The following is a 13,169-nucleotide window of genomic DNA, read 5'->3' on the forward strand; positions in this document are numbered from 1 at the left end:
TATACCATGTAACGCTGCCAAGTCCATGGTCTCCCAAGTGCTCACGTGGCTCTGTAAAGCAAAACGGTTTGGTCCGTGGGGGAGAGGGGGACAGAATAGATGTTGTGCTCATCTGTTGATGTGTGCAGAACCAGGTGCAACTGGTGTCTGTGCATGTCAGCTTTCTGGGTGTTTGGTGGCAGAGATTATTGGTTTTGTAGATTGGTTAGAGAGAGATGTGCGGTTTGGGTGGGATTGTTTCGCTAGCCCCCTGGGTGTGTGTGTGTAGTAGGTGAGAGTTAGCGGGTGTGTTAGAGGTAAAGGGGGGTGGTTAGTGGGTTCTATATATTGCGTTGCCATGTTTTTGTTTCATTCTGTGTTCATTGTTCTGTGCTTACAGTTTGCAGAAGCGGGCATTGTATGAGGTTGAGGTGGCCTTCTCGTGGGGCGTTTGTTGTATAGTTGGTCTAAGTTTATCTCGGTGAGTTGAAAAGCCAAGTTTTAAGTCATTTCTTGAAAGTTAGGTTGTCTTCCGTTGTTCTTATTTCCTTTGAGATCGAGTTAAATAGTTTGGGTATGAAATAGGAGAAGGTGGTTGCTCCAAATTTATTTTTCTCGTTGTCTTGTTTCTATTTGGAGGTCGATGATAGATCTTAAATCTCTTCATGTTTGGTATCGGGTGATTTTTGCTTGGAGAAATGCGGCTCCTTTTACATGGAGTGATTTATGGCAATGATGAGGGCTTTGAAATTGATGGATTTCTTTACTGGTCGCCAGTGTAAACTTCTCAGGACCAGTGTATAGTATGGTAATGGCTAAATCCTTATTAATTTGTACCCAGCATTGAATGCACAACTGAATTTTGCATACACATATGTTGATGCTATGCAGCATATGAAGCGCATTGACTCATTCAGCTGCTTACTGTACACACCTGGACATTCGAATTGTAAAGATAATACATGCTACTGCATACATTTGTGTTAACATTTTCTATCTAGTACTATTTATAGTACGCTAGTGTATACATTCACTTGGACCTATTTGATCCAGTGCTATTAATAGTACGCTAGTGTTTCCATTTGTATCGAAATTTTGTATATAGTGCTATTCACTCATTTTGTTATGTACTGTTAATGTTTCACCTATACAAAAGATGACATGTTAAAATATAAAATGTTCTGTTTGCTGTATACACCTGTATGTTATGAGACTGAGGAAATGTGATGCTGCTGCTTACATTTGTATTAACATTTTCTATCTAGTACTATTTATTTTACGCTAGTGCCTACATTCATATTGAGCTTTTGTATATAGTGCTCTTAATAGCACAATAATGTGAACATTTGTATTGCCATTTTGTATATTGTGCTATTAACAGTATGCTAGTGGCTACATTCGTATTAATTTTTCATCTAGCATTATAAACCTAATTGAATTTTGCGTGAACAGTTATTGGAGCTATGCAGCATATGAAGCGTATTATATTGGCTTGTCGAAAATTAATAGTACACTACTGTTTTAATTTTGTAGAAGGGTGCAACATGTTCACTTGGCACAAGCCATTGGCTAGTGATAGTTGACTCTTGGCAAGTAAGAAATGGTGTGATGTGTGTATATATCGAATTGAGGTAGCGAGTTTGTTTTTTATGGCTGGCTTACAACTTGAATTTTTGCCCCCGTTTTATAGTTTATATTTAGTTTTATATTGCATTATAAAATGAGTAACTAAAAGGGTATGTTTTATTTACAATATTCACATTTATGCAAAAGTTTCATTTACGTTAATAGGCGATTTTATAAAAAATTATTTACTAACCTGTCTCCGTCAAAGACTGTAATGGAGTGGCTGTTGTTGACCTTTTCAAATTTGCTACAATTAAATTGTAATACATTATTTATTTTGAAATACAACATTTAAAAATTACACGTTTTACATTATTATTAAAAATGTATATAAGTTTGTAAAGGGTGCTTACTGTCTCAGGAGGATAGCTCAGCGGCAACGTGCTCGGCTTGGAAGCAAGACGACATAGAGCAACACAGGTTTCGATCCCCGGGTCCGCGCTTAGAAACCTCTGGGTATTACGCACGTTATAAATAACATATCATATCATTCACACTGGTCACTGTCATCAATTGAAGTGTTTACTATTGTTAATAGGCATGGTTGAATAAGTTGCGTGTTTGGATTTGGTCTAAAACTCAAACACACTTGCATTTGTAATGCAAGTGCGGCGGGTGTTTCTGTATGTTGATTGGTTGTTGTACATTGCACATGCGCCGTTGGTAATTATTTGCACTTGCCATTGATGCACTAAGGGTTGTTTTTTGTCTAAAAATCTCAAGTTGCGCTTTTTTCCAAATGGAACCCCAGGTGCATTAGCAAAAGTGTTGTGTATGTATTATGTGTATTTTTAATATTAAGATGTGAACGTTTTATAAGAAAATATTCAGATACATCTGCAATGTAACTGCATTTGGTATTACGCATGGGTGCGTATTTGTAGTGTTGCAGCATTATTACTATCATTACATAAGTGTTTGTGTGTGTTTTGTAGTGCTGCAGCGTTAATCAGTGAATATTGTACATTAGGCATATGTTCACGTATGTTTTGTATTCAATGTAAATTATTGTAGTTTACGTTTTGCATGCTTGTCTGTTTAGTTTTATGCACGTAACTATTTTGCATGTGCTTCTTTATGTATTCTTTTGGTAGTTCAGTTTGCATGCTTCTCTTCTCTGTACTAACTCATGCTTTTGTATATGTATTTTTCACGTGCGTGTGATTATTTAAACTTTTATTTTTCATTCAAATGTAGGAACAAATATTGTTAATTGTTGGCGATTTCTGGATTTATTGGCTGGAGCATTACGTAGGCCAAATTCTAATCGTTTGACTATCTGGTGATATGAAGGTGGAATGGCATGGCTATCAATGGTGGCAAATGGCAAGACATTCTTGACAAACTGTTCATTTATTTTGACACTGTTGTGAAATTGCTGGATTTTATTTAAATCCAAGTTGGTGGGCATGATCTTGACTACCGAAGAGGAACAGAAATGTCTTTTAACATTAAAACTGATCTACTACTTAGAATTATTTCCCGAAACAAAAATTATGTTTTCGTGTTCGGCAGCATGTAAAATATGAATGCAAGGAAGTGTGAATCATCGAAAAATCAATCGAGCTCACGTAACTGTAAATAGGTGTACATATACATATTCAGTAAAACATATTTTGTTTTTCACCACAACATTAAGAGTCAAATTAACAGTATTTTGGGCTGAATGGAGTACATTTGAATGAGGGGAATAGTTTTCTATTTTGGGTAATATTGTTAAAGGCCTACGTTATGTTTTACAGTAATTTGCTGCTTTACTTTGTTTTTCTATATAGCATATTGTTTATGTGAATACCCTTATGTATTTCCTTGTCTGGATTATGTAGTTCTTTAGGGCATTCTGTGATGTGTACGCAGTGAGGACGAGCGCATATGTTGTGTGGTCATGATAATGTTGGCTGAATATTGTTGCTGGAATAATGCATTTCCTATTGGGGATGTGTATGCTGTGTGGGTTGAGGGTATGTTTCTGAATGCAGTGGGGTTTAGTGTGTATGCTGTGTGTTCATGCTGATGTTGGCTGAATATTGTTGCTTTCTTGCTTTAGTGTATGTTGTAATCAGTGTATGTAGTGGGTGTTGGCGCATATGCTGTGTGTGGTCGTGCTAAGGTTGGCTGAATATTGTTGCTTGATTATGTATTTCCTAGCTTTACTATGTTGGAATGTGTGCAACACAGTGGGGGTGAGTGTGTATGCTCTGTGTGGTTATAGCTGCTGTGTGTATGGGTGGCATGGTTGTTGCTGGATTATGTATTTCATTGCTTCAATGTATAGTGTTAACTTGAAGTTGAATTTAAACTTAATGCCCATTATTCTTGTTAAATACCTAATTATATATGCATATTTATATGTGTCAGTATGTGTTTTTATTGCAATCTTTTACTTGGTCTCCCTTACACCTACCAGAGAGAGCTGGTCCACCTTTTGGTGAAACCCTGTAAGTCCACAGCAAGTATTTGACTTGGTTTCCCTTGTAAGTGATTGGTACTGTGTATTAGGGCTTACCCGTCATAAGAGTGAATCATAACTGCTCTGCTCAGTCTCCCTACCAGTGAAAGCTGGTCTAGCTTGTCTTGAAAACCTGCAAGTCTACTACCGGTTGGTCTTACTAAACCCCACACCAGAGGAGGGTTTCTATACAACCAAACAACATTCTTCTTCACAATGCTTAAGGCATGTCAAGGGCATGTATTGCATTAGAAGCAGGTCATCCACAGTGGTTTACAATGTCCTAGTTTAATTTTCTCCTCTCCTTAGTGCTTCTAAAATGATAAATGATGAATGACTTGCAAAGTAAAATGTGGCAACTTTGCACATGGTGTATTGCTCCTTTTACTTATCTTGTTTCACTATTTGATTTAGGTGTTTTAAGAGATACTGTCGAACTGCTCTAAATAGTCAACAGGAGGTCTCTCATTGCCCTACCCCACCACAGCTCAAGCTTCTGGACTACTTGCAAAAGAGAAAAGACAGAAAAATGACCCAGCCGCATTTGGACTTGAAGATATCTAAAGCTGGAAATGTAAGCAAAATCAAGAAAGAAGGGCAATTAGTTGGCCTGGATAGTTTAACAAATTGTTTTAAAACAATGTTCTATTCTTTTTCAGTGTGTCGATATGTGGAAACGGAACCCTTGTTACTTGGCTATGCCATCCGAAATAGAGGTACGTTTAGTTGCTTTCTTTTCCTTATCTTCAAGTCCTTTTAAATGTTAAAGTTTGCTGGATAAATAATAATTGGAATGGAAAGATAATATTTTCTCAACAATCTGGGGACCCCCATGTGGAAATCTGTTTGAGACAGCCAGACATTGCTTCTTTAAGAGTGAGGGCACTGGAGCTATATATGGTCATGGCTTCTGCATGCTTTTGAGAAGGAGGTGTGTGAGGGGCCAGGAATGAGACTCAGACACACAGGAGACATGGTTGTGGCGACAAACTTTTACTAAAGCAAATGGGGGTTGAAAATACCTTTCTATTCTTAATCTAGGAGGTATTATTCCTACTTCAACCAAAACAAATGGGTCTGTCCTTTATCAAGATGTCCAAACAAAAAGTACATCCGTGTCCATAATCCTATTCTGGCCCTCACACTCTAAAACTAACTTATTGTAAAAGGTACTGTCTCATGATTTCTCCAAGTGTTCAAATCCAACACAAAAGTTAAAATCCACTGTAAACGTTTCCAATGCACAATATTCACAGTTCCACGGAATGGCCCCCTTTCCCAGATTCTGTGTACGAAGACAATAATTCAAAAATAAAGAATAATCAAGTTCCTCAGAATCCAAGAGGATCACTCTCGCCTTGGTGCATTCACAGTTCTCAGGGAATAAATTCCCTTCCCAGGTTTTCTCTTCGCCTTAAGCATTCTGCACCTTTTAAAGTGTAGGCTCCAAATTCACATGTGATCTGTCATCTTCCTTGCCAAACTTTTCTCACACATTTATAATAGTTCATAATCTTGAGGACATGTTCCTTCCTTGGGATTCTCTTTACATCATAATTTGCACACATACAACACTTGTCTTCACCTGGTATACTCTCCTGCCACGACTTTATTAAACAAAACATTTTCCCTTTAACATTGCTGGTACATGAAACCTTGTTTCATACTGTTCTCTCTGTTCCCCAGGTGAAGCCGACCCCAGCACTGCCAGCCACCTTTTTGGCCATCTGGCCCATGAAGCATGTGTCAGTGGAGGCTTTTGCCGCTTCTTTCTCGCCTCCTCCTACGCCTGCAGCTGACTCACACTCTGACACCGCCCTATCTAACCTGCATCTCTCTATCACGAACACTCTTGATGTCCTTACCCCTGTCATGAGGATTTGTTTGAAGCCCCTCTTGATATGACTCCAACCTTGCCACCCTTAAACGCAAGTGCAGGGTGGTCGAGAGGAAGTGGAGGGCATCAGGTGCATCCTCTGACAAACTGGCCTGTTGCCTGCTCCAAAGGCAATACAGACTCTCTGTCCTGTCCAAGAAGAGAGCCTACATCCAAGCCTGCATCTCTGCAGCCTCAAACAACATGGCCAAACTCTTCAAAATCTGCAAGGTGCTGGGCCATAATGCTGCTGTATCGACCTCTCCCATTCCCTCCTAGGCCCTCTGCACGGCACTGGCTTCTCACTTCACCACTAACAATAATGACATCCTGTCCTCTCCCTCCTCTTACTCTCCCTATACCTCCCTCGGCCCCTACTTAGCCACCTCTCCCTCTCCTCCTCTGTTCTCTTCTTTCCCCATGTTCACTCCTGACAATGTTTCTAGACAAGTCCAATCTATGAAAGTATTGTCCAAGCAGGTGCTATCCTGCTCCTCCAGAACCATCAAGGACCACATCGACGCCCTCATTCCAGTCTTGGCCAATTTCTGCAATCACTCTTTTGCCACAGGAACCTTCCCCTTACTCCTAAAGCACTCCCTTGTGCACACCCTCCCAAAGAAGCCTTCTGTCGATCCTTTCTCTCTGGCAAACTACCGCCTGATCTCTATCACTCCTTTCCTGGGCAAATTCCTGGAAAAGCTGGCCATCTCCCAGCTTGCTCTCCACACAGAATCTGTTGGTTGTCTCCAAAACCAACAGCCTGGCTTTAGAGTAGCCAGAAGCACGGAAACTGCTCTCCTGAACACCCGTGAAGAACTGCTCTTAAATCTCGACTCTAGCCTTCTTTCTGTCCTCCGCCGCCTTGATCTTTCCTCTGCTTTCGACACGGTCAACCACGCCATTCTGATAAATCATCTCCGTGACAACCTGAACATCACAGATCAGGCCATAGCCTGGTTGACCTCCTTCCTTTCCGGTCGACCCTCCCAGGTCCAACTGGGGTCCTTTCTCTCCACCACCTATCTCTCCACATGTGGTGTTCCCCAGTGCTCTAACCTCTCACCCTGGCTCTTCAACCTTTACATGGCACCTCTAGCCCATCTCATCTCTACCTTGTTTGTTTGTTTGTTCATTTATTGTGCGCGCCGGACCCTGTGGTAGCAGGGCGCATGTGAAAAGAGGGCTTACAGCTTGGTTACAGAAGTTACAAGTTTACGGAGCATGGTAAAAACAATATTCTTAGCTCAACAGGATGAGGGTAAGGCAGTAAAGTACATGTACAAACGGTATGTAGACAACATGTCATCATATAGCTGACGTCTACATAATGGCAAATCTATATCAGGTACATTACATGCAGGTAGGTACGCGGGGAGAATGCGGGTTACATAACATTCTCAGTGAGCCATTTTATTGTGTTCTTTCTGAATTTGTTGAACGTTTGGTCAGATCTAAGTGCGTGAGGTAGGGAGTTCCACAATTGAGCTGCCCTAACTGGGAAGCTGGACCCTCCAATAGTGGTCAGTTTAAATCTGGGCACTAGAAGGCAGTTGGGGCTGACTGTTCTTGATGGTCTAACAGAACGATTTACCAGAAAAAACTCTGTTAGGTAAAGAGGGGCTTTATTGTTTAAGCATTTGTAGATGTGGGAGGCAGATTTGAGGTTGATTTTTTTCCTGGGTAGATAGCCATTTGTGTTTCCGTCTTATTTCAGAAATATGTGCTCTTCTAGGAATACTTGGGGCAGCCCTAAGTGCATTATTTTGGAGCACTTGAATTCTGTTGATGATTTGTTTGTTTGCCCCTATGTAGAGGGCATTACAATAATCTAGTTTTGATAGGATGAGGGCTCTGGATAAGATTAGGCAACTGTCATCTGATAGGAATTGTTTCCCGGCTCGTATTAATTTACGTGTATAGGCCGTGGATAAGGCCAGTGAGTTTACCTGTTTGGTAAAGGATAGGGTCGAGTTGAGGTAGAAACCTAAGGTTTTTACTTCTCTGGCGACCTTGATAGTGTTCCCATCGATGATAAATGCTGAGTAATTTGGGTTGAGTTTTGAGATGCGTGCTGTGGTGCCCAGGATGATGAGCTCCATTTTGTCATCGTTCAAACATAGGCCATGGTTGGCCATCCATGCCTGAACGATGCTATAGACTGTTCACCATAGCCAGATCTTCTCCATAATCCCCAGTAAGTGTTAGGAGAATCTGGGTATCGTCTGCGTAGTTGGTACAGATGATACCCAGATTGTCAAGATCGTCAAAGAGTGGCTTGTTGAAGATATTGTAGAGTGTTGGCGAGACGCAGGATCCCTGGGGAACTCCACAAGTAATGGGTATCGGGTCTGCTGCCGCCGAGGGGGAGAACACCCTCATGGTCCTGTCACTAAGGAATGACTGTATCCAGACTATAGCCTCCCCTGAGAAGTGGGACGCAGAGTCCAAGTGATTACACAGTACTCTTTGGACCACCAGTTCAAAGGCGGCTGAGAGGTCTAGTAGGAGGAGGAGTGCTAATTTTCCCTAGTCTCTGAATGAGTCTATTTAGGCCTTTAAATCGATAAGGGCAGTCTCTGTGCCATGTTGAGGTCGGAAACCAGATTGGCGGGTGCCAAGGAGATGTTTCACCTCAAGGAATTTGTGAATTTGGGTGTATGCTATCTTATCTAGTATTTTTAGTAGGAATGGCACCGTGGTGATGGGCCTGTAATTTGTGGGAATGTTGGGGTCCAGTGTTTGTTTTTTCAGAAGGGGGAGTACCCAGGATTCCTTTAGGTTGCGTGGGATGGTGCCAGTAGTAAAGGAGGCATTGATATGTTTGGTGATGAAGGGAGCTAGATCTCTAGCAGCATCCTTGATCAGTTGTGCTCGGCATTGGTCGCCTTTGCAATTGGATGGTTTAAGTGCAAGAATAGTTTTCTCTACCTCGATCACTGAGACCTTAGAGAAGTTGAATTGAGTGAATACTTTGGGTTTAGATGTTGGCGTTTTGTTCAGGGGAATTTGGGTTTGGGCTGATAGTGAGGCTTTTTTTAGTGCAATTTTTGTTTGGAGGTTGGCCACTTTGTTGGTTAGTGCCAACTGAATGTCTGTACACCAGGTTTTATCTTTAATAGAGTCATCCTGTACTGCAATTGGGGTTTCCAATTCTTTTAGAATAGAGAAGAGCTCCTTCATACTGGAGTTGGCTTGGGTAATCCTGTTATACGTTTCTTGTTTGGCCAGGATGATATCCTTTTTGTATTGCGTTGAGATATTTGTTAGATTGTTTTTTTTTTTTTTGCGGTAGGATGTAGGTTCCATACCGTTTCACATTTTCTTTTCTGTAATCTTAGGTTTTTTAGGTGGGGTGTACACCAAGAGTTAAGATGCTTTTTCGGTTTACTGTTCCTAAGTTTAAGCGGAGCAGTGCTGTCAAGAGCAGTGGTCATAGCATTATTGAATTCCTCCACTAGAGAGCCTGGGTCAGTATTGTCTGGTAAGGAATTAAGATTAGGTAGGATATGGGGCAAGATATTGTCCGCTGTGACATTTTTCTTGTTTATAGTTAATGTAGGTACGGCGAGGGGGGGGTGTTAGAGCAGTAGGTCTTTTAGTATTGAGAGTAAAGGAGATTAGATGGGAGTTAGGATACCTTCTCTCCTAACTTGCAGTGTTATGTGGATGAGCCTCAGCTCTCCTTCAGGCTCCCCTCAGCCTCCTCTCCTTGCTCATTCCTGATTGTCTATGCGTGATTTAGGACTGGTGTACCTCCAACCATCTCTACCTGAATGCCAGATCCTTCTCATTGGGACCCCTGCTCTCGCTTTCCCTCTTTCGCTCTCGCGCCCTCCTTGGGCCCTCTACCTCCGCCTTCCTCCGAGGCAAAAAACCTTGGTGTCATATTTGACTCCACCCTCTCCTCCTCTCCTCACATCACGGATGTATCTAAGAAGTCTCACTATCAGCTGCACCTTCTCAGAAGTATTCTTCCTTTTCTCACTTTCCCCCAGAAGCTCACTTTCTCCAGAGCCCTTGTTCTCTCTAGGCTGGACTACTGCAAAAGCCTCTTTCTAAATCTGCCTGACTCTACTCTTCGCCTTCTGCAACTAATCCAGAATAGGACTGTGCGACTTGTCCTTGGCCTCAAGACCAGGGATCTTATCTCCCCAGCCCTGAAATCTCTCCACTGGCTCTCTGTGGCTGCAAGGATCAATTTGAAGACTGCATTGTCCACCTGGCTTTCTGGAGCCGGGGGCCACGCTACATTCAACTTTCTCTTCCTAAGGACTTTCCTTCTTGAGCCCTCCGCTCATCCACCTCCAAATCTCAGAATGTCAGACGCTTCTCCAGGCTGAGAGTGGGGGGGGTAGATTTCTCTCCTCAGCTGGTGCCTCCCTCTGGAACAGCCTCCCTGCCTCTCTCAAACTTCAGCAGGAGAACCTCCGGTTCCGGAAGCAACTCAAGACCTTCCTTTTCGCTTCTGCTTTCTCTCTCTGCCTTGCTGATGTTCTTGTCTGCTGCACTTACTGGTTACCTGGCCTCCGTCTGAACAATATGGGGACCAGACTCCTTCACGACCAGCTGCCCCAGGGCCTACTGCGCACTAGGGACTGTATCTGCAACCCTACAGTCCCTTGCCTCCTTGCAATTGCTTAGAACCGGCCACCCCAGCGGCACTTGCTTGAGCTTTGCTTATTGTACTCTCCCTTTCCCTCCCCCTCGCACTTCTCCTCTTCCTTCCCCCTGCACTTGCATGATCTGAATGACACAAGGCCTGGTAAGATTGTTTGTTTTGTTTCCCTTTGTCTTCCCCTTGTCTTGTCGCGCCTAGAAACACCGGTTTACAGGCGCAATTTAAATTACTTATCATATTATATTTCCCTTTTTCCAAAAGGCTATTATAACTTTGCAAAGTTCACGAGGTGAGGCATTATCCTTTCTCCCCTTGACCTCTCTCTGGCTTTGCTTCCCTTTCAAGGGGTATGGGCTTTCCCTTGTCCATGCACCTTGGACTATAGTTTGTTTCCTCCTTTAAGGGGGTTCAATAACCCGTTTGTAGTCTGCTTTATTATTACTTTCACTTATTTAATGACCTCCCTTTTGGTCTGTCGCTGCATTTTCGAGAAGCATGACCCTTTTTGTTAAGCATCCTGGTAACCCACTTACATTCTTTGGGCTTACTGGTTGTTTGAGGCTTCCCCTTGGGTCAGTTCCCTTCTCTCTGTTACTCCTACAGAGCAGCATACACTTGTAGGCAACCCGGTAACCCTCTTGTTTTCCTTGGGCTTACTGGTTGCATTCAGTGTTTCTTTGTTTCCGTTTGTTTCAATGTTTGGGTTCCGCCTGTGCCCCGTTAAGCGCTTGACTCCGTGTTTCCCTTCACGGTGCACAGTTCCTGTTGCTCTTTCCTCAAGCAGTGACCTGCCTGCACCTGGGCTTTGCCTTTGCAGGGTCGGGTTTGCCTCCACACCGTCTGCCACAGCGTGTTTTCCCTCAGCTTGGTGCTCCGCGTCGGTACAGGTTGCAGTGCAGCCCGGCATCTGCAGCTCTCTTCCCCTTCTCCATGTCAGCTGTGTCGGGCGTGCAATAAATCTTCCCAGCCTGATTATACATTTTCCAGCAACTAGACCGCTGCGTTGGTCGTCTGGTCCTAGTGATCTTCATTGCTCTGTTCTTTCTCGTCCCAGTGGCGAGGGGACCATTTCTTAAATGATGTTGAGGAAGTGGGTATTCATCCTCCTTGGGAGTGATCATCACTACTCCCTGCATCTTCCTAGTCCCAGTTGTCCATATGCTTTTCTTAGTAGATGGTGGGGAGTATCCATAGTAGACCTACCAAGAGATTGATGAAGAGTGTGAAAATATGCTATTAAGGCATGTGGAATAAAGGAAACATTCCTGAAAGGAAAGGGGGGTGGGATTATGTGGTTTCCTCCAACGATTACCTGTAATTTCCCCTAGGTTCACCTCTCCCAGGTGGTCGTCCCTAATATAGCCGCTCCCAGGGTCTCCATCAGGTAGCAGCTGCCGTCCCTTGGCCACATAGGACAAGGCTACTTTATGGAAAAAAGTGAGGACATTGCCAGATTCATCAGAGTCCTACAGTAGCCAGAACCAGATGTGACTCGTTTGTGAAGGTTCTCTGTCAATATCTCACCTGTTGGAGACCACTCCCATAAAAGGCTACCTTTTTTTGACCTGGAGAGGCCTCCAATGGCCAGGATTATTGGTCCATCGTGGGTTACATTCCACCCAACTTCCTTCATGGCAAGCTCATCCCCACCCTACCTCATCCTGACACTTCTTATGCTCCTCGTCCCGACCAAACATCCCCCATGTTACGCCCTATCCTCCCACTCCAGGCTGCTTATTCTCCAACCATTTACATGCCCCAGCATCCTGGACTTCCATGGTACAGGCCTGCAGCAGAATTTGCTGTCCGCCAGCCCTCTTCCGTTGAGTTCTTCTGAAAACATTGTTACCTGGGCAGCCTTTTTTAGGGGCATTTCAGGAAATGTGGTCCAAAGACCTGCAAGGTTTGTAAATGGTGATGGGCTACAAGCTGTGAATTTGGCACACCTACCCTCACACCCTCCCACTTCATCTTCAAGTGGTCTCCAAAGGTGTTTAGATTAATACAATCTTACACGAGAGATGGGTTACTCCTTTGGGCCCCAAAAGTCGATTTTACAAGCGGGTCTGTATCCTTAATTTTAAGTAGATTTCCCTTTTTGGGTGAAATTTTCCCCACTGTGTAAGTCCCCCATCATTTTTTCTGATCTATTGTACTATTGGATTTTTGTATTGATTCTCCTGAGTGAGTGGGAACCTTTATCCACACTCACTCAGCCTTTTACTCTGACCCTCTGAACCCTTTATACCTCTTTTTGGTACTTTTTTAATGGAGTTCTGTTTTCCTACAGCTTTTCTGGCATCTACTTTTTCCCTGTTGCAGCACACAGTCCGCACTTTCTGTCCAGTGTTGCTGGGTGTTCCTAGAGGTTTCAATTTTTATTTTACCTGTGATAACACATGTAACCACGGCCGATGGACACTTTTTGTCCCACCTGTATTATTTTTTGCGACATCAGCACACCGCACCTTAAGTGGAGTGAAGAGAGTTAACAATGTCTCCCCTTTCTCACCTCTCGAGCAACATTTTGGTTACTGTGACAAGATCATCTGACAGACTGGTGGCAGTGTACCTTTTTACACAACTTTTTGTGGATTTATTTTGCAGACTGTCATCAC

General features: G+C 43.1%; 1 protein-coding gene across 9 annotated transcripts in view; it reads left to right on the forward strand.

Moving 5' to 3' along the window:
• SUPT20H (SPT20 homolog, SAGA complex component) overlaps positions 1-13,169 on the forward strand; it is a 759,353-nt gene that overhangs the window by 275,851 nt on the left and 470,333 nt on the right. For all 9 annotated transcript variants that reach the window (XM_069640776.1, XM_069640779.1, XM_069640782.1 and 6 more), the window contains 2 exons: positions 4,469-4,628; positions 4,714-4,770. In XM_069640776.1, the coding sequence (XP_069496877.1) occupies positions 4,469-4,628; positions 4,714-4,770 (217 nt within the window). The remainder of the gene's footprint in view (positions 1-4,468; positions 4,629-4,713; positions 4,771-13,169) is intronic.

This window comes from Ambystoma mexicanum, chromosome 7q (genome assembly GCF_040938575.1).
Source record: "Ambystoma mexicanum isolate Mex_15411 chromosome 7q, UKY_AmexF1_1, whole genome shotgun sequence".
Lineage (NCBI taxonomy): Eukaryota > Metazoa > Chordata > Amphibia > Caudata > Ambystomatidae > Ambystoma > Ambystoma mexicanum.